The sequence below is a fragment of the Eimeria mitis genome, genomic scaffold (genome assembly GCF_000499745.2).
Source record: "Eimeria mitis Houghton genomic scaffold, Emh_scaff39, whole genome shotgun sequence".
NCBI classification, from domain to species: Eukaryota; Apicomplexa; class Conoidasida; order Eucoccidiorida; family Eimeriidae; genus Eimeria; species Eimeria mitis.
The window spans coordinates 11,457-30,687 of record NW_024015303.1 but is presented as its reverse complement, the minus strand read 5'-3'; the positions used below and the strand labels follow the sequence as shown (position 1 = coordinate 30,687).

The 19,231-nt window shown below is 51.6% G+C and overlaps 2 protein-coding genes across 2 annotated transcripts; both read left to right on the top strand.

Moving 5' to 3' along the window:
- Nucleotides 1-2,857: 2,857 nt before the first annotated feature.
- Nucleotides 2,858-8,361, top strand: EMH_0041020 (uncharacterized protein; the record flags this gene model as incomplete). The annotated part of the gene is made up of 9 exons (XM_038022654.1): nucleotides 2,858-3,031; nucleotides 3,160-3,221; nucleotides 3,331-3,415; nucleotides 3,599-3,901; nucleotides 4,048-4,114; nucleotides 4,192-4,506; nucleotides 4,930-7,040; nucleotides 7,190-7,997; nucleotides 8,294-8,361. 9 exons carry the CDS (start codon nucleotides 2,858-2,860, stop codon nucleotides 8,359-8,361), a joined length of 3,993 nt encoding a protein of 1,330 aa, XP_037878508.1.
- Nucleotides 8,362-10,272: 1,911 nt separating this feature from the next.
- Nucleotides 10,273-18,798, top strand: EMH_0040910 (uncharacterized protein; the record flags this gene model as incomplete). The annotated part of the gene is made up of 16 exons (XM_038022653.1): nucleotides 10,273-10,383; nucleotides 10,505-10,601; nucleotides 10,703-10,787; nucleotides 10,907-11,688; nucleotides 11,818-11,969; nucleotides 12,180-12,387; nucleotides 12,498-12,565; nucleotides 12,687-12,777; nucleotides 12,886-13,112; nucleotides 13,267-13,502; nucleotides 13,600-14,068; nucleotides 14,178-14,286; nucleotides 14,448-14,502; nucleotides 14,622-17,540; nucleotides 17,643-18,038; nucleotides 18,498-18,798. 16 exons carry the CDS (start codon nucleotides 10,273-10,275, stop codon nucleotides 18,796-18,798), a joined length of 6,306 nt encoding a protein of 2,101 aa, XP_037878507.1.
- Nucleotides 18,799-19,231: the final 433 nt, after the last annotated feature.

Here is a 19,231-nt window from a genome sequence, read left to right as displayed (position 1 = left end):
CATTCACCATTGTTATACTCAGTGTACATCAATAAGCACACACAGACATTTTCACTGTTCATAAAACCCTCACTCATTTCACAACGAGCACGGCATTGTTGCCGTGACTTTAGCGAGTATTCACTACAGTTAGCGTAATTGCCTGGTGTAGTGGGGGCGCACTACAACAGGGCAGTTCTATTATATAAGCTAGCCTTTTAGTTTCCTTAGTTAGATGATAATTCGTGCTTCTCAATCATGATCGCAATTTTGTCACATGGAAGCGTATTGTTAGAATTGTTCACTTAGCTACTATGGCACAAAGAAGCTTGGTGTTAGAATTGTTCACTTAGCTACTCACAGAGTCATGTGGGTTCTGGATGCCACCCGGGAGGTAGCCCCAGCCGACGGACTGCGGCGGCCCAAGGCAGCGTCGAGGAGCCGATCCCATATGTCGCAAGGGGCCGTCACCGGCGACGGCTCCAACCAGAACCGGAACTATATTCTCGCGAAATTTAAGAACGCACAGGTCATATCTGGCATCAGTTGTTGACACATTTAGCAAGGAAGAAGTACACACGCTATCAACATGAATGGAAGCACACTTCCAAGTAAAATCGAAAAAAAAGTGCTCTGGACAGGACTGGCTGCCTCTTTGTACACAGTAAATACGACGCAATTTTGTTAATCTTTCATTAACCCGGTAGTGTTCCTGTACGGGAGAGGCTCCATCTGTGATACCGCTTCTCAAGGGGTTGAAACCAGTGTATCGTCTCTGGCGGGACTAGCCTGACTCGCTATAATCTTCAAAGGTCTATTAAATATGACCTTTAAAGATTATTTTTCCGTTTATACTCGTCCTAAACTCGCACGTCATCTCCCTTGTGTCGGGCAGCTATGTCTGCGAACACCTATTTTGGGTGGGTTGACGCTCAGACACTGCCCCGTGCCTGGCAGGATTAGCCGGACTCATTATTGTTTTTCTTCCGCACCAATGATAAAATTTATTGAACATGACTTCTGAAGATTATGGCACCTTTCTTACGCGTCCTTTGTGTAGGTCTGCGCACTACAGTTGCAGTGATTGTAACCAGACTGCTCAATCTTACTTAAGGATAGTCTCGTGTTGCAATCGAGCCAGAATACTTGAGAGCTGCTTTTAAAAGTCAGCTGCCCTCCTCGCCAGTCACCAGCAGCTCTGGGACCGGCTCCCAGGAGTCTGGAACCGGGAGAGAGGAGGCGGCCGGACACGAGTTCCAACTCACGCCGCTGCAACTCGCGGTGCAAGGCAATCCCACATGCAAGCACAGCCAAGCCCCTTTCGCTGCATGCGGTCGCATTAAAGACAACTGTTGAACATCTACTTCGTATTGCATAGCCAGCTTTCACAGAAGTAAGAACGTGTTTACCAACTTATACGGACAATCTACTGTGGCGCCTAGCCCGTGTCTTAGGTGGAGGTGTCAGTTATTTGCATCTCTAGTAAGAAGTGACAGAAATAAATGGGGCACGCTCCACTTAGTAAAAAGTAATAATAGCCCAGTAGGATGACAAGGGGAGTACGACGGGGCCAGTCAGTTGTGTGATCGTCCCCAGTGCCGACTCCGGCGAGTTGGCTTCCTGCTGCATAGAGACTGCAAGACGCCGGACGCAAGAAGAATGAGTTCCGGCGGGGGGACTGATGTGAGCGCTTTAGCAATTAGTGGTATATTTGTACCTCCTTCCTAATTCCGTGCGTTAATGTTGTTAATGTCTTTAGCGAATGACGCCACCTTCACAAGCACGTTCCCGTAAGTGGCAAGTCTAGCCCTACTTCTGTATTTCTTGTTCTAAACTTAGAGGAACGCGGAAGGGTCCTCTAAGCCACTAGGAAATTGCTAGAATTCCCTTGATTCTTGGGCCATAATTTTTTAGAGTACCTGGAGGTCCCCTGCTGAAGCACATTTGCAGCACTGGGCTGCAGTCCGCAGGTGGCAGAAGGGGAGTTCAATATCACCGACGAAAGCCCCAAATAGGTCCAAGTGCTGACGCAAAAAAAAATCCCAGGTAGACTAATAATGCGAGATTATGTTGCTTCATCATTTCCATCGAGCATTTGCCGCGCAATATGTTGCTCAATTGCACCAGTTCTGGCCTACCCGAAGAGCACAGCACCAGTGGGTGCTCAGTGGACAGTTACCACAGCCGACACTGTGTGGGCCCCTTTACAACGTAATGCATGCGTGTGCGTGCTCTGGAAACTCCAAAGAGTAATAATCCTAGGGAATGTTTGAATTTTTAGACTATGTACACGGTGGAATCTGCTATTTATCGCTAATTGCTTTGTGCCGCCCTCCTGAAAGAACCTGCTCAGGAAGACTGTCTGTGCAAGACTGACCACGCTCACTCCAGGGAGTCCTTAGGAAAATTTTCCGGATCAAATTCCTTAACTGTGTCATTTATGTGGCTTAATATCTAGAAATGAATTTGGGGAGGCACTTTCTGCGTGCGTCCACGACAGGGTAGATAGCGCGGTGGTATCGATCAACGGCACCAACAGTCCACAGCCAGGCAAGTGCTCCGAGTTCTATACAGCCTTATCTCATGAGCGCGCCAAAATTGCTCTGCCCACCTTCTTGGACTCATTGTTAGTCGGCCGTCACAGCCTGTACAACGGAGCTCGAACTGAGGGAGCACACTCCTGGAGGCACGCCTGATCAGGAGCCCATGAGGAAGAATATCCCGAAATCAGGACAAAAAGCTCCGAAAGATCCAGATGATTTGATTCCCGGGCCGGAAGAAGCTGCACTGTGTGGTTGCCGTGTAGCCACTGGCAGAATTGTGGAGGTTGTGCCGTGATTGATGGGCCCGATTCGCCGTCTGCTCAACTCTACATAAAATGTTAACCGCTAAGCTCTGCAAAGCCTGTGAGGATGGAGACATTAAAGAGGTCGAGGAACTCTTGGCATCTGGGGCTACTCCAAACTTCGCACCAAGTGGGAGTGGGCACCGTTACCCACTGCATTACGCCGCCACTAGCGGACACGTAGAAATAGTGAAACTCCTCCTGCAAGTAAGCGCACTGTTGCCCCAAGCACTGGCCTTTACCTGATTTCCCTTGGTATCCCTTTCGGCTTGGCCAGCACGTTTATCGTCCACGTACTGCCGTTGATATTTGCTCTTGTATTTCCCCGGGTACAGCATGAAGCGACGGTGGATCCTTTAGAAGCTTCGAATGGCTGGACTCCATTAATGATAGCCACGTGAGCTACCCCACATGAGCTTCTAGCATATTAGGCATGGCGCTCTTGACCAGGTGGGTTCCCGAAACGTCCTATCTCATGCATTTGCAGAGGTGTTCACTTGATTCAGGCTGAAGTCAGCCAACTCGCAAAAGCACGTCGACGTGATGATGATATTGCTGGAGGGCGGCGCCGACGCTGAAGCGATTGATGCGGTATGCCAATTCCATCGTCTTCAACCCTTGGGGAACCACTAGGCTGCTGCACTAGGCAATGTTCTTTTTTTCCAATTCTTTGGGGGCACGCGGAACGAACTGGAAACAGAGATTCAACTATGCAGGCATTCTGCAGTGCAAACGGTTTGGAGGGAAAATTTGGCTTTTTTATGGTGGTTGCAGCGGGGAAACACAGTACTACATATCTTGGCTTCCCTTGGCCAGACAAAGCTGCTAAAGCGACTGCTCCAGAAAATCCCTTCTCTCGACGTTCTGGGCCCAGGTTTCGGCTACCTAACCCCACTGCATTATGCCGCGGAAGCTGGTCACGTGGACACTGTTGAGTTCCTCTTGCAGCTGCGGGCAGATCCTCGAGGTGTGGACGCGAGCGGGTGGACGCCCGTTCACTGGGCATGCAGAAGGGGCTACAAACCAGTCCTTGATCTTCTATTGAGCTACGGAGGCAGCATTGAAGATCGTGATTTCGTAAGTATTCGATGTTTTGTATTCATTATGTAGGAGGACTAATGCAAAGGCACTATGGGCCGTGTGTTTCAGACCGTCTGCTTCCGCTCTGCGCTTTCACAAGTTGTGAGTTGCCGTTAGATCTGATGTGTCATTTTGTGCTGCAGAGGTCTCTGACACCCCTAGATGTCGCGTGCCTCTTCAACCACACTGCCTTGGCAAAGCTGCTAGACGGTGAGACTTGCTCTGTTGTGCACGATTCGACGAAAATCCAACAAATTTTCCGCCCGTGTGTCGACTTTGTGATGCAGCGCAAATGCTCCCAGGAGGGCAAAGAGACTTCTCCATTGCAGATGCTGAGACGGCGTCAAATAAGAGCTCTGCACTCGGCGACGTGGTGCCTCAAGAGGGCTCGCACGTGCTGGTAGCGGCGCCTGTGGAACAGGGTTGTTCTGCTTCCAGTTCAACTGCAAGCTGGCGTGCTGAAAAGTATAACACTGGATGGCGTGGGCATAATTTTGGTCGATTGGTTTTGGGAGCGTTTATTCTTGTCATATCATTTTGTGACTATCTCTCAAGAGTTTCTATGGCTGCCTTCTTTGCAGCTGCGGCACGAACGCTCGAAGGTCTGGGCCCGATGATCGTTGCTGCAACTGTGCTTGCCTGCTGTTCTGTTGTCTTGCCAAGTATCGCTCTCGGAATTTGTTGTAGCTGCCACTTCAAAAGCACTGGGATTTGGGCAGCCTGGAAAGCTGCTAAGTTTATTCGTGCCGTTGTGGAGTCTGAAAGTGGGCAAGGGCAGAGAGCACAACACTCGACGTGTGTGGCACTACAAGATTTGCTTATGGCGAACTTGTTGAGACGCTTGTTCACCCGGATAGTTTATGCTAACGAACATACTGCGCTAAAATTTGTGGCTGCAGGGATCATTTTGCCACCAGCTTCAATTGTGTGTTGTTTCCTGCTCGTAGTCCAACTCGCTGTCGTGACAGCGGCAGCATTATTTGCTGTTTTAAGCTTGGGTGTATTCAGCTTTGTGTGGATTTCAGCCTTTAAAGTATTTTTCATTAGTCGTCGAGGGCTTTTGCTTTATCTCGATTGCTTGACTCACGCCTCTGCACTGTGGGTGAATTCAACAGAAGGAAGCGCTAAGACAAACAGAGACATCTGCACTCCCAGTGCACTGGAGCTTCCGATGAACAGAACTGGGCATATTAAACCTGTTTCGGAGCATAGGCTCAGGAGTTTCAGAGATAGCCCAGGCGTTGTTTATCCTTCTGATTCGCCTTCCTCCCCTACATTCGGTCAAAGCCCACGCATCGCAGGAGAAGAACGAACGGGACCGGAGGCAGTCAACATCCGTTCACCTTCCGAAGCAAAGAATAGCAACACCGGGGCTATGAAAGACGAGAGGGTTTGGACTCAATATCTAAAGGACCCGGCCGGCGGAGACAGTGCTCTCCCCTTCACGCGGTCTACATACTACACTAGTGCTACCCACCGTGGCACTGTTCCTCAAAGGCTCCATCCCTGTCCTTCTTTACAGTGTGCCATACAGCTTCATCGGCAGCACCTCGAGATATACAGAGACAGAGAGTGCCATATGACGCACAGCAGGAGTCGCATTCAACAGTGTGGAAATGTTGGGTCACCTTCCTCCGGTGCTGACGGTACTGTGTCTGCAAAAGAGCTAGAGCCAGATGAGCGAAGGCAGGTTATACCGGAAAATGTTAGCTGGAGATTCCACGGGGGCAGCGTCGGGCTGTTTGCTGACTCACTGAGAGCTCACGCTTCCGCACAAAACAGCGCAAGCGTATCAGATGTGTGTGATGAGCCAAAGGAGCAGTACTTGCCAAATGGCCCAGAGCAAGAATCAACCAAGTGTCCCCTTGCTGATGAAAATTCGCGAGTCATGTGCAAATCCCTACAAAATGACACAGAGAATCAATGGCACCATGGCATTTTGGCTTTTGCATATGGCGGCCAAGAAGCTCACGTAGGACTGCATGTTGTCGCGGAAGGCCTCTCAGTTGCCTCTAGCCCTGAACGGTTTTTCCCCAAGGAGGCGCATAATGGATGGAGCGACTCGGTTAGCCTTAAGACAGAAAGTGTTGCTTCTCTTTTGGCCGGTGTCAGTCCATACCGGTCGGTGCAGCATAAACTGAAGCAGCAGCAAGCTCCTGCTGTACGCACCTCACCGCCGACGATTCCCCTCTCCAGATCTCTCCCAGCCCCAGAATCCCCTCCAGACGTCTCCGATGACTGCATTCACGGGGCGGAAGTACTTGGCTCTCGATCCATCGCTCGCCCCACAGCGGCGCTTCCCTCTGCTGGTACCAACGCCAGAGCTGGTTGGAGGGGCTCCAAACTCCTCTTCACATGTGCTCAGCCAGCGCACTGCTTCACTTCTGCTGAGTCCGTCGAAGACCAGAACCGACACACGCAGCAAACACCTGAGCTCCGTCGTGGGTCGCGTGTTTTAAAGAAGTGCAACCAGATGCCAGTCACTTCTCATACTGATGATGCAGAATATGATACCGTGGTTATCCAAAGACAGCTGCGTATATTCAACTGGTTTGAGCAATTCGTAGCGTTTAGGCACGCAGAGATTACTGCGATGAGTAAATCAGCAGCAGCGAAAGTAAATGGGACGGCATCTGCAACTGCGTCGCGTTCCTCGTGCGGCACCCCTTGGGAAATTATACCACCCGTGTCAAGCCTTTCATCCTCTGTGGACCAGGCGGACTCCCGCATCAAGTGGGCTACCTTTGGTACGCTATTCCCGTATAATGAATCTATGGAGCAGGCGGATGGTGTAAAGCGAGAATCGGCAGCGGCGACACTGGAAGAGGAGAGGGTCCCATGTTTGTGTACTGAGGATCTATTTGACTTGCCCATCAAGGAACCAATCACGGCGCATGCTCCGCAACATCCTTGCGGCAAGGCACGCCATGAACAGAGGGATTTCGACCCCTATCGAATTAAGATGGGGAGTGTCTATCAGGATTTGCCCACATCACTTCATTGGAGCCAATTCGCTAATCCTGATACTTCTGGGGGCGATAGTAGCACGCGTGGAGATAGCGGATCGGATCAGCTTGCCACACCTATTCTTCACTACAGATTTAAAGACATGGTCGAATTGCCTCATTTACGGGAGGTAAGAAATCTCCTCAAGAAGCAGCCAAGTAGAAGCATTGAATAAGCGGTCAAGCATAGCGGTTTGCTGCCTGTGGCATTATCTGGCTGCTACCTTAGCAGGCACGTATTGCACTCAACGTGACGGTCCAAGTGTGAACCTGTACTCAGACCTTTTTCAGTCTTTGGCGCCGGGAATTCGAAACGCTACTTTTCTACCAGGAGCATTACTTTGGGTACAACCCGCTAGGGGTGACAGGCGTTCTGCAAGAAGGCGGTATTAGCGACTTTTCACAAGGGCACACTCCCCGACTGACCAGCACTGAGTTTTGCCCTTCTACCAGTCGAGTGTGCATCTGCGATGATGCAGACACAATTTTAAAGCATTCGTCGTGCGACAGGGAGGTGTTGCGGATTGTCCCTCGGCACGCTTCTGAAGCGCAGGCTCACTGCTCGTTGCAGTTTCCAGCATCAGGGGGGGCTACAGTAGCTGGAGTTCACGACGGCATGGCACGTGATCAAACACATCTCTGCACCGGGCCGCAGGGGCCCCCAACAACCTACGCCGTTGCCATAAGCCTGGGGGGAACAGGCCCATGGAGGCGCCGTCGCTTGAGCAAGAGACGATGGGTTAGCGGGAAGAATTCTCTACACGGTCTGCTGAAGCCTCGCGGCACTGCGCTCACACACAGCAACACTGTATCGGACCTTGTTTCTGCCTTTGGTGATATGGAGGAAGAAACAGGGGTGGGAGACGGCAGAGTCGCAGACAACTCAGGAGCCAAACATGTGTTGGTTGCCGAAGCTTGCCGTTTCCTGATTGCTCTCTCGTTAACACTGGATCTTGTCTTAGGTATCCTGCCTCTGCTAGGTGCAATCATTCTTTTCTACCTGCTGCCGTGTAGGGATCCCTCCTATCAAAAATCTGCGGATTCAACTGCTCTTTCCTTGCCGAGTGTTTGCACGCAGAGTGAGTCAGGTACCACTGTCTTATCCGCCGCTTTTTCTCTGTTCTCACACTCAGCTCCACTCACTTCTACATTTTGTGCACATCGGCACCTGTTTTTGTGGAGCATTTTAGTGACCTCCGCGGTGGCCTTCTTCTATGCTGCCCTTCTGTTTAGTCATGCGTCCCGTGTTTGCTTTCCACTCAAACGTAGGACACATGGCAGACAGGCTTTGGAAGGGGCATAAACAGAGCCACAGTAACAGGTAACCACACTTTTTCGGAATGTATGCACCGTATAGATTTCCAGGGCGTGTTTCTATTCTTAGCCGTGTTAAGCGTGCAGCTTTGGGGATTGGTCACAGCTTACCACGAGTTCATCCATTATTTGCACTAGTCAACCATTGAAGATGTCTAGTGCAAGCCAACCCATGTACAGTGCTGTGTCCCATAGCGATAGATTTTTCGGCAAGTTGAGACTCAGCGTCATGTTTTGTTGGCATAGCTTCTTCTAACCAGCGTTAGTGTTCGTCACAACCTCCTCGGTTCGTGCGGACGTCAGAAGATATCGGAGGTCGTAGGTGTAGTGTCACATCATAATAAACTGGTTGAAGTATGTTTTATCTGGCATGTACGAGCCTTCAAGAGCAATGAAAGATATATAGTGACATGTTCAGCCCTAGGCGGACGCGTCAAGTATGTCGCGGCTAAAGGGTGCATTGGCAAGATCCACAAATTGGGCAGCCGAAAAACGCAGACTGGCATGCCCCATTGCCAGGGAGCACCATTCATATGCTATTGTTGTCTGCTGGTTACTTAGGAACCTCACATCTCAAATAAGCCAATGGAGATCTGCCAGACACGCCGTAATGGGGAAAACGGGGAGTGAAATATAGGGCTCTGTAGTGGTGTTCAAGGGGTTGCACGGTACAGTGAGTTTCACATTTTTGCTGAAGGGAAGGCCTGGCGTCCACCTAAAGAATGTGTAGCGACCTCGATTAGCAAAAGCATGGTATGCAAGGCATACTGTAGCAGCTCCATGCATTCGGTCTTTTATTGGCAAGGCGATGTCTACAGCTAACAAGCAGTGCCTATACTACACGGAGTAGGCAGCGACGCTGGAGTTGGCGCCTGGACTAACAGATTATACTGCTTGGCAATGGCAGAAAGCGTTCGACTCCTGCAGACGAGTTACGGAACAGAAGCTGCGGGCGAGCAGACGGTCTGTGCAGACGGCAGTGGTCATCTACAATCGCAACACCGAAATGGAGGCCCCCCTTCCACCCATTTCACATGTAACATACTGTAAACATGTAAATACAACGAAATCGTTGCAATCATTGCACTTAGTGCATTGGGCTCTGGCTCGAATCCGCTCGGTACATTACGCCCGGCCATGGGACGGGGGCCCCCTTGACAAAGCAGCTACATGTTTCCGTGGATGTCCTTAGGCCTCTTGCCAAAAACATAGCCACAATACGTAGTTCCAAAAAACAGTGTAAATCTCCAAATTGGAGGAGAAAAAGAGGGCTATTTTTGCCGCAATCGGGCTTGTGGAGGGCCCGAGATGCTACAGGTCGCTACTGGGCCGCCACAGCGGAGCAGTGCAGTAACACGCCTATTGCAACGTCTGATGTGAGACACACAGCACAGGGCCTCTGTATCCAATTAATATTTCAGCTTAAGGAGTAGCAGAACGCTTCACAGCAAAAGCTGTCTTTGATCTCGTTGCTGTGTGTCTCCCCGGGTGGCAGCGGTCTCACCGCTGGGGGCCCTTGCAGTCCTCCAATGTCTCAAGCAAGTTAACTCCTTGTCACTGGCTTATAGCCTAATTGACTCACCTCATGCTGGTACTTTGGCTTGGTGTTTCTAAAACTTGAGGCCACCGCCTGCGTGCGCTTCAACCTACTCCTAGGCTCTCAACTTCCCACTGCATTCCGACGATAGCGCGCCACATGCAATGCGTCTTATAATCTGTGTACAGGAGTCTTTCCTCAGCCTTAGCTACATGCTAGCCTTAAGCTGAAGCTAAGGGCGTCGACCTGATGGGCAGCAGTTGTCAACGGTATCTGTCTGGTGGACACCTCGCCTCCCGCCCTTACACCCACCGCGATCTTGACCGTGTTACACGGGTGACTTGGGGTGGTGAGATTCTGAAGGGTGCGACAAGTTCTTGCCGCGTAGCAGAGTGGGGACCGCAGTGACTCCTCTGCTATCAATTCCCGGCGCTGCTCCTCCACTGGATGCCAGGAGACATTCCGTTCTTCTCTAGAAGCATGCTCCAGAAGGCGCAGGCTAATTAGATAAAATGGACGAAATACACGCAGTGCTGGAGCTATTTGTTAGCTGCCGCGGAAGCGGCTGGCCCCTTGTACGCTTAGAGGCGGAGCAGCAGCTGTTGACGCAGCACCTTCTGATGGTATGTTATTCCGTATTTTATTGCTTTAGCTGGGTCCACAAGGGTCGCTATCCAGTGGCGACCTGCGGGCTAACTCGGAGTGAGCAATGGTTAGGTATGTTCTTTTGTGCCTTGTGTGCAGGCAGCACCTATGGACAAGGAGGAAATTGAAGACTTAATCAAGCAGTGTTTTGAAGCAGATAACAATGGAGAAATCAATTTTCTCAGCTTTTGGTCAGGTAAGTATCTGACGTCCGTGGTTCAAGTGGCTTGCTGTTGAGTCTCTGTGTTCGTAGTGTCCACTCTGCAAAGTGTCACAGCGGCTGGGTTTTACTCTCAGGGATGGAGAATCTCCTCGAACTGCTGGGGATCCGAGAGCCCTCCGCACATGTAGATGACAAGGTATATGGGTTGCAAGTCTTCAGGTAGGAAGGTGCAGTTGAGCTCACGAGCGCACGCTCATAACATGCGTTAACAGCCACACGGATGGCAGCTGCTCAGACAGTAGTGGTATAATGTTTAATCCGTATCTGCCTGTTCACAGGGATGGCCTGTTGGCCGAGGCCATGAGCAAACACCAAGGGCCCACCAGCAGCGTGTTGCTATCCAGAGACGAGGTTCTGCGCATAATCGACCAGACAAACAAGTCAGTTGCATCGCGTCATAGCAAAGGGCGTGCAGAAAGCACACGATGCGACGGTGGATCGTACCAAGGAGGCGACGCCTCTTCTTCAAGCCTGTTTTGGGACGAAGTATACAGAGAAACAGCGCTGCTAGACTCAACATCTGTCCTTTCAGTTACGGAGCTTTCCATGATGGTTTTTGGGTTTCTGAAGAGCTATCTAAGACAGGAATCCACAGCAGTGAAAATGTCGGAAGGGGTTCCGAACGACGTTGCCCAGCAGGTACACGAACAGGCTGTGCCGTCCGATACATCTGGGGTGATAAGCGCTGTCTCTGGTACAAGCTGTGTGCCAGAGGCTGCTCCCGTGGCTGACACCGCTATCGGAGCCGCTCATCCAGTTGTGAGCACCCAGGAACTGCGCAGCCAGGTCCCTGGCTCTCCGGATGAGACAGGTGAAAATCTGGATGATATCTGCGGCTCGACAATGATGCATAAGGGATGGCAGAAGGGTTGGGAACTGGAACATCCGCGGGAGCATCGACAAGATCGTGCCGAGAGCAGAAACGACTTCCCAAGTGTAGCCAGTCCCTCTTCAGATGGACACGTACGAGGCTCAGAAAGACAGACATATCGAGAGGCTTCTGATTCGCCGGTTGCTGATGTCTCGCACATTTTAACGCGCTTAGACTCCGAAGATCCGTGTAAGCTTCATAAGGCAGTTATGCAGCCACTGCAACAGTTTTCCTAGTTTTCCTAGGCATTCCCAGTAATTCGTGAGGTCGACTTACCTAACAGATGATGGTTTGGGTTATCACATCTGCTTTTCGCAGTTTTGCAACTGCGGCATTTGCTGATATTTTCCGGGGACGTTGTTGAGCGTGGGGTCTTGTCCAAGAAGGATATGCAACAACTCCGCCATTTGAATGCAGCAGCGGTCGACTGCGTTGACCGAATGTCTGCTGAGCGCGACAAAAGGAATGAAGTAAGTCACACCTAACCGAAGGGTAATCTAGAACGAGAAACAGCATTAGTGTAGGTTTTACATACAGTTGCTGTACGTAGTCTGCAGTACGGGAGATTGCTCATCTGTGAGGCGTCACCTCGTGCTCCTTTTTTCCTCTCACCTCAGTATGGTTAGTGCTGAAAGTGGCTTCTCTAGGATGGGATTATACATTTCCGGTACATTTTTCAGGAGGCGAACGAGGCAGTTTTGTCGCTCAGAAGGATGCGGACGGAAAAGCAGCAGCTGATCGAACGCCTCGCAACAGTGGAGCACCAGCATAGTCAGCTGCAGCTGCAGCAGGAGCAGCAGCTGTGCGAACGCGACAGGGTTGATCAACTCCAGGAGAGCCTGGCTTCTGAACGGGTTGAACGCGAGCGCCTTCAGGCACTATTGCGTGGTAGGCTGTCTAGGGCCACGTCGGGCTTGAATCTGCTAGGCCAGGTGGTCGCGTAACACTGTGACAGATGTTGATTGTGAATACACATTTTGTGCTTGCCTGTGAGACAGATAAGGAGGAGGATCTGACGGGTGTGATTCGTGAGAAAGATGCACTCCTTGGAAAGATTTCATCGCAAGTAAGAACAACCTGCCCCTGTCCCCTGCCCCTCTCCACGCGGAGCTTGTCGATGGCGAATGACCAGAGTTGTCGCCAACACTACTTGTTTGCGCTGCTTTTTACTTCTGGACTTGGTGCAGAAGGATGACTTGAACCGCCTTCTGGAGGCTGTGCACAAAGAAAAAGCAGCGTTGAGCGAAGACCTTCGCAAAAGAACGGAAATCTTAATTCGTGAGCCTCTCTTCTCTTTGGTCCCAGCGGTTCTTAGACTATCCACGCTCTCGGCAGATGTATATGTTTGTGGGGAGGTCCACTGTCCTGTAAATTGACCTTCTACAGGAGAAAAGGAAGCGCTGGAGGAAAAACTTCGTTCCGCTGAAGATAAAGCCAGAGCAGCAGAGGCTGCGCGCCAACAGTTGCAAGGCGATGCACATCTCAGTACATCTACCCTCAGGCAGCGAATTTTGGAGCTGGAGGAGGATAAGCAAAGGCAGGAGACTGAGGCAGAGGAGAATGATGCCCTGATACTCCAGCTACAAGGGCGGCTAGAGGAAAAGGTTCAGCAGGTAGGCATGTTGTACGTTTTGTCTGTTCGCTACTGTCAATCCTAGAAACAGCAGGGAGGGCTCTTAAAAAGCTTTGTATTTCATGTACCGGGTATGCCATGTTGACTTAATTGTGGCAACCGTTGCGCCCTTAATCCTTTATATTTCCCAACAGGTTACAATCCTGGAGGTGAAGAACAAGCAGCAAGCTCGTTTGTTGCAGCAGGTTCGTGGCGTGCGAAACTCTTTGATGCAAGTCCTCCAAGACTCTAAGGAAAATGAGCCAGACAAGGGCGGTTCTACTGGTGTTTCAGCGGCTATAACACGAGATGCTGAGATAATGAAGCTGAAGGCAGGGATGAAGGCTGCCCTGGCGCATATTAAGGAATTAGAGACATTCATAGATGAGATGTAGGTGACTTTGCTAAGGCTTCCAGCCAGAAACTACTGTGCCTTTTCAATGCATTATGTGTGACTTTAAGGATTTATCCTGGTTGTGCGGGTTCAGGAGGAAAGAGCAACGGCGAGGGGCCCATCCACGGTATGAAATATCAGCAGCCTCAGGGGATTCATTTGCTCGTTCTCTGGAGAGACAGCAAACCAGTGATGCATGCAACAGGCCTTTGAGAGCTCTGCGAACCCTTGGAGATGAGCTGGAGATGTCAGAAGCTGCCAGTAACCAGGAGGTATCTTGCACGGGAATTGATGAGGGGAACAGCAAGGCAAGTGAAAATGCTCCATCGGAAGGACATGATGCATCTACTCATTGTGAGGAGTCCAGGATTGCATGCAAGGGCTCAGGTGGCACAACTGGGATTGCAACCAGCGAAGCCGGCTCGGGAGAACCTGTGTCTAAACAACCTAGCATCAGAGAGCAAATAGTGACCGTGGAAAAGCAAAAGCTTGCATCAAGCAAAGTTGTTGGTGCAGACGTTTGTGGCTTGAGACGTCATCGCCAAGCACACGCTGGAACTTCTGTAAGCTCACAGTAGTGCCCAAGGCTAAGCAGCAGCCCTCAGCTGTGTTGGTGTAATGGACAGCTACAAATATACATGGAAAAACACTTTCACTTGTGGTGTGGCGCAGGGGAATGTAGGGTCTTTTGCCTCCTTGCGCTCTGAGCCGTCGACGATAGATGCAGCTTCCAAAGAACCAACCTCCTCTGCAAGTCTACCAGAAGCTGAAGAGATTTTTGGTACTGCACATGGTCTCCTCTGCTTCAGAAGCGCTTGCTGTTGCAGTGCATAACGACATGTGGAGAGAGCGAACCACCCATTTTCGAACTGGTACAACTTCGTGGAGAGCCGTGCATCTCTTCAGGAATTCTCTGGTTTTGTATGCTGTCCATGCCCTCAGATCCACTCGACATGCTGAAGTCTGAGGACTCGATGGAAACAGAAGCCAAAGAAAGGTAGGTGAACATAGAGTTCCACAAATTTGAGTCGCATTGTCCCGTGATAAGCCATTTACAGAGATGGAGAGAATAATGGGAGAGCAGCGTATCGAGCTTTGAATGCTGTGTTTTCTCAGGTCTGCAGTGAAAGGCCGGCTCTCAGTCACTTCACATGCAGCACAGAGAATCCATCCTTCTGGTCGAACGAGACAGCCCAGTCCGAAGAACGGGATGCTTGCCGTCCATGCTTCGTCTGCATCAGCTGTAAGTTCAGACCCCTCTGAGCTGCCGCCAGGCGGCGGATCTCCCAAGATGTCTTGTGGGCATTCAGCAAGCTCTAGTGGATTGGAGCTGCCGCTTGAAGGAAGGCGGTGCCGATCGCGGGCAACAGATAGCAACGCTTCAAGTGATCAGCGCAACTGCACCATTGAGTCGTCCGTGGTGTTGCCATCACAAGAATTGGGGTCTGCATCTCGAGACCGTGGGAGGAGCACTTCCCGTGAAAAGAATTTTTTGAGCGACTCGTTAGCTTCCACTAGTTCGGACGGGAAGTTTCTAATGTTAACCGCCCTCGGAGAAGCGAAGAAGTCTCCCACGGCGTCGACAAGCCGAAGGGTTGACGATCGATCACCGAGTTCAAAGGTAGAGCTTGCTGCGAGAGCTCTGGACTCAAGCACCTTGAGCAGCATGTTCAGCATGCTTGGATCCTGTGCTGCACTGCCTGGGAATGCGACGCGCCGCGCAGCAGCTCCGACGGATGCTGACGACACCACCAGAAACACCCGCGGTGGAGGCGGAGAAGATAGTTCAAAAACGAAGCATAAGCAGCCCGGCAGGTTGTCTGCTGCAGCAACCGCTGCAATCTCGGCCAAGGATGCAAGCGAATTTCGGTCGCTTCGGCGTGTAAGTCAAGGAAGTGCACATCGTATTGACCCGCCTGAGGATTCACCTGGCCATATTGATACAAGGAGAATGTTGGGATCTACCCAGGTAGGAGAGCTGACCGCTCATAGGCGCGAGCCAACATCAGACGAATGCCCGTTGACAGGAAGAGACCAGTGGACATCTACACAGAGGCCAAGCCCTTCGCCAAAGGCAGGGCATGCACGAGCTCGGCGTACTGTTTCCTTGGGAAGGACGGAAACCCCAGGCGAAGTTCAAGGACGTGATGTCGTGGACCAGCAGAAGAGGCTGCCCTCACTTACAACCCCAGTCTCTAGTGAGGGCGATATCGAGCACCCTGGCGTTAAGGAGAATTACCTGCAAGATTCCGAGGCCCCACAGAAAGCGTCTATGACAGTCGGCTCAGCTTCAGAGGGACGTTCTGGTGCTGACATGGAAAAAGATCTTGCCTTGGAATCAGGGAGCCCCGCTTCATCCCTTCGAAAAACGTCTGGAGTCTTGAATAACGCTCTAGGAACTGTCGAAACTTGCAGAAGCAGAGGGAATGCAAATACCCACCGGTCACCACGCAGCCGTAGCAGCAGCTCCGAGCCACCGTCCCGCAAAGTCACGTCTGCCCACGGACCGTCCACCAGCCGGCAGACGCATGCGCCAAAATCGCCGCACGAAACTAGGCATACAGAGGCTTCGGGGGAACGGCAAGTGCCGCACGCCAGTTCGAGGGCCTACGAAGGAACTGAATGTGAAACCGAAGCTGAGACCATGAGGCGGCAAGTACCAGTTGTGGCAGATCAGACCCCTCAGCAAGACAGGTCGGGGGCGTGCAAAGTAGTGGGATTACGCACAGGTAGCACTAGCGAGGACCGAAGATCGGACGACCAGCTTCGATCTACCCAGCGCCTGCAGAACGAACTCAAGAAGGGATGCGCAAAGATACAAGATGAGCAAACTGCTTCTGCAGCAGCTCTGCTAGCTGCTGCTGCTGGGGTGGTTGACGCTTCTCTCCAGCAACAACAGCAGATGATCCAGCGTCAGCAGGAACATCATGAAGATCTGCAGAGGGCGCAACAGCGCAGAATCGACATGCTGCAGGAACAGCTTGAACATCTTCAGAAGACCAAGGAAGAGCAACGGGAATCTGGAGAGCAGGAGCAGAAAAAGTTAATTCACACACTTCAGGCAAAACTGGAGGAGCTGCAGAAACGGCAAGACCAAAGAGAGCAAGATTTTCAAGAAGCTCAGCGCAAACTACAGGAAGATCTGGAGATGCAGGTGAAGAAAAAGTTGGAAGAACTGAGGTGTTCACCCCTAAAAACAAATAACAAGGAGGCAGCCAGCTCGTGTTCTACGGGCCAGAGTAGCCTTCGTGTCTCATACTCGCACCGACAGGATACGGACATTCGAACTAGCCACACTCTGAAGACAGGTTATCAGCATGCGGCATCTGGGGAAAGCGACTCTTTTGAAAGGATTGCTGGTGAGCAGGCCCTGCACTCTCCTGCCCAATACGACAACGGCCAGAAACCCGTTTCTGATGTGCATCCGTTTACAGCCATGCCTGAAGATTTTGGCACCCTAAATACAAAACATGTTAATCAGTTGCTCTCAAGCGGGAAGACGGACAGCGATACTTTAAACTGCACCGCTTGGCACCGTGGTGGGGCAGAGCCGCAGGGATGTACTGGACGGATAGATCTCCACAATGCAGGTGCAGGGGCTCGAGGGCAACCAGCAGCAGCCGCTGCCGGAGGATATGTCGGCGGACCCCATGACCAATGCAGTGACTCTGATGCGTCCAGTTGTGCAAGCAGCAGCCTCATGGGAAGCCAGTGTGGGTTGCCGGCCCATGGTTGTTCGTTTGAGGATGTTCCCACAACAACCAGCAGCTCATTCATCAGCCAGTCTACAACTCCTGCAGTGTGTTCATCAATGCCATCTCAGCGTGGGAACTACCTCGCTGGCGAAGCACCAGTCGAACGACAAATTTACGCTTCTGGAGGCGATCGCCCGTTGGCTCAGTCTACAGATGTTCACCGTAGGGAAAGCGTCTTGCGCCGGCATAATCTACTCCGCCCCCAGGCATCAGAGTGTTCTCCCTGTGCTTCCCAGCACGTACCAGTTAACGCCTGCCAGGCGGATCCTCCTTTTACTTCGTGTGTCGTACAGCGCATAAGTAGCTCAACCGGTTCTTTGTGGAGCCCAAAAGCGTCCAGGAATCACACACCTGGCATAGGGGACCGTGCGCCTTGTTGCAGCGCTGCGAGTGCTTCACGGCCACTTTCGGATTCCTCAACGAACATCAATACGGGGGCCACTACATCGTCTGTGGGTTGTAAGGGCGGTTCTCAGGAGAAGCTACTCCGCGGAGACTTGTGCTACCGCTCTGGTAATTCTCACCAGCCATCAGGCCAGGACTCTAGACATCGGGAAAGTGGGACGGGGTTGGTTAGGCCACAGCCGTCGGTTTACCATCCTGTTTCACGAGCTGAGAGAGTTATTACAATGCAGCAGGCGCATATCGACAGCGCTCGGTTTCTAGGCAGCAGTAACATTAGTGAAAAAGTCCCCTGTCTGTCTGGTCTCCCAAGGGGTCAGCAGGGCGCATTCTCGTCCAGAGAGTCCCAGTTGCCCGCACCGCTGGCATCGGCAAGGTCAATTGCTTCCACGTCCTCCCTAGCATTTCCACTTCAAAGCCCTTCACTGGCTCATACTTCAAGACAACTGCAGCAGCCCGTAAACCCAAGCCATTGTTCATCCTCCGTGACAGATTTTTTGGGGGCAACTTCTGCACGCAGCATTGCAAGTCACAGACAAGCGGACTCGCGCAGCTCGCAAGCGGCAAGCACAAAACGCTCTAGACACAGTCGGTGCAGTGAAACTCAGGTTCCTGCTTCTGCGGGCGTCCAGCGAAACGAGTCAGGCGTTAGAAGCACCCGATCTTCAGGCGTCAGCACAAGGCGCGAATCTTTGCTCTACGGTCCGCGACGCACAGTCAACTCTTTAATGAGTAAGCAGCCGCACTCAGCTACATCTGAAGTAAATTCTGCAAGGCAGAGGGGCAAAGTGCATTCCTGCACTGTTGGGACGGACGCTGCCCGATGTGGTCCCAGGGAATCGATTTCAGCAGACCAGCTTGAAGGCAATGAGGCAACTCCTATGCTGTATCGCTGTGCGTCAACTAGCGCAGCGTTGACGGATGCGGAGTTGTCACGGTATCCTACTAACCATCGCCAAAAGACGCACCGTGGATCAAGCAGGAAAGATAAGATGGATGACAAGCGACAGCTCGACGAAAGTCGGAATGCTGAAATGTCTGCAGCAGGAGAATCAAGCAGCTCGACCGCGCCGTCGTCGGGTTGGGCGGGCTTCAACGGAGGGTTTATGAGTCAGGTTCAGAAGTGGATTGGCTAACTGACACAACTGCTGTGGCCAGTGAAACGATACTCGGTTGTGAGTTGTATCTGGCTTCGTAGTTGAGCCCGAGCACGTCGAATCCATCGGGTCCCTCTATGAAGAAGCGACTTCGACAGTGGTTCCATTTTACCATTGAACGTCTCGAATCATATCGGTTACCGTGAGACGCTGAAGCCGGTAAATGCTCCTTTCAGCTGTTGCGGCGACCATATTATATTTGGCTTTTTGTGCAAGACTTGTTTTTTTTTGAAATTTTAACTTGCTGCTTCTGCAATGAGGGCTCGTTAACCTGAGGTATGAATTGTTTCCTGTGAAGACATGTTCGCTACAGCCGTTGACAGACCCTAGAACGTTTGTTGCCCGCAGTAGTGACCAGGTCTTGAACTTAGACGAGAGGGGCATGGTAGCAAAAGGGAATTGTTTCCTACTG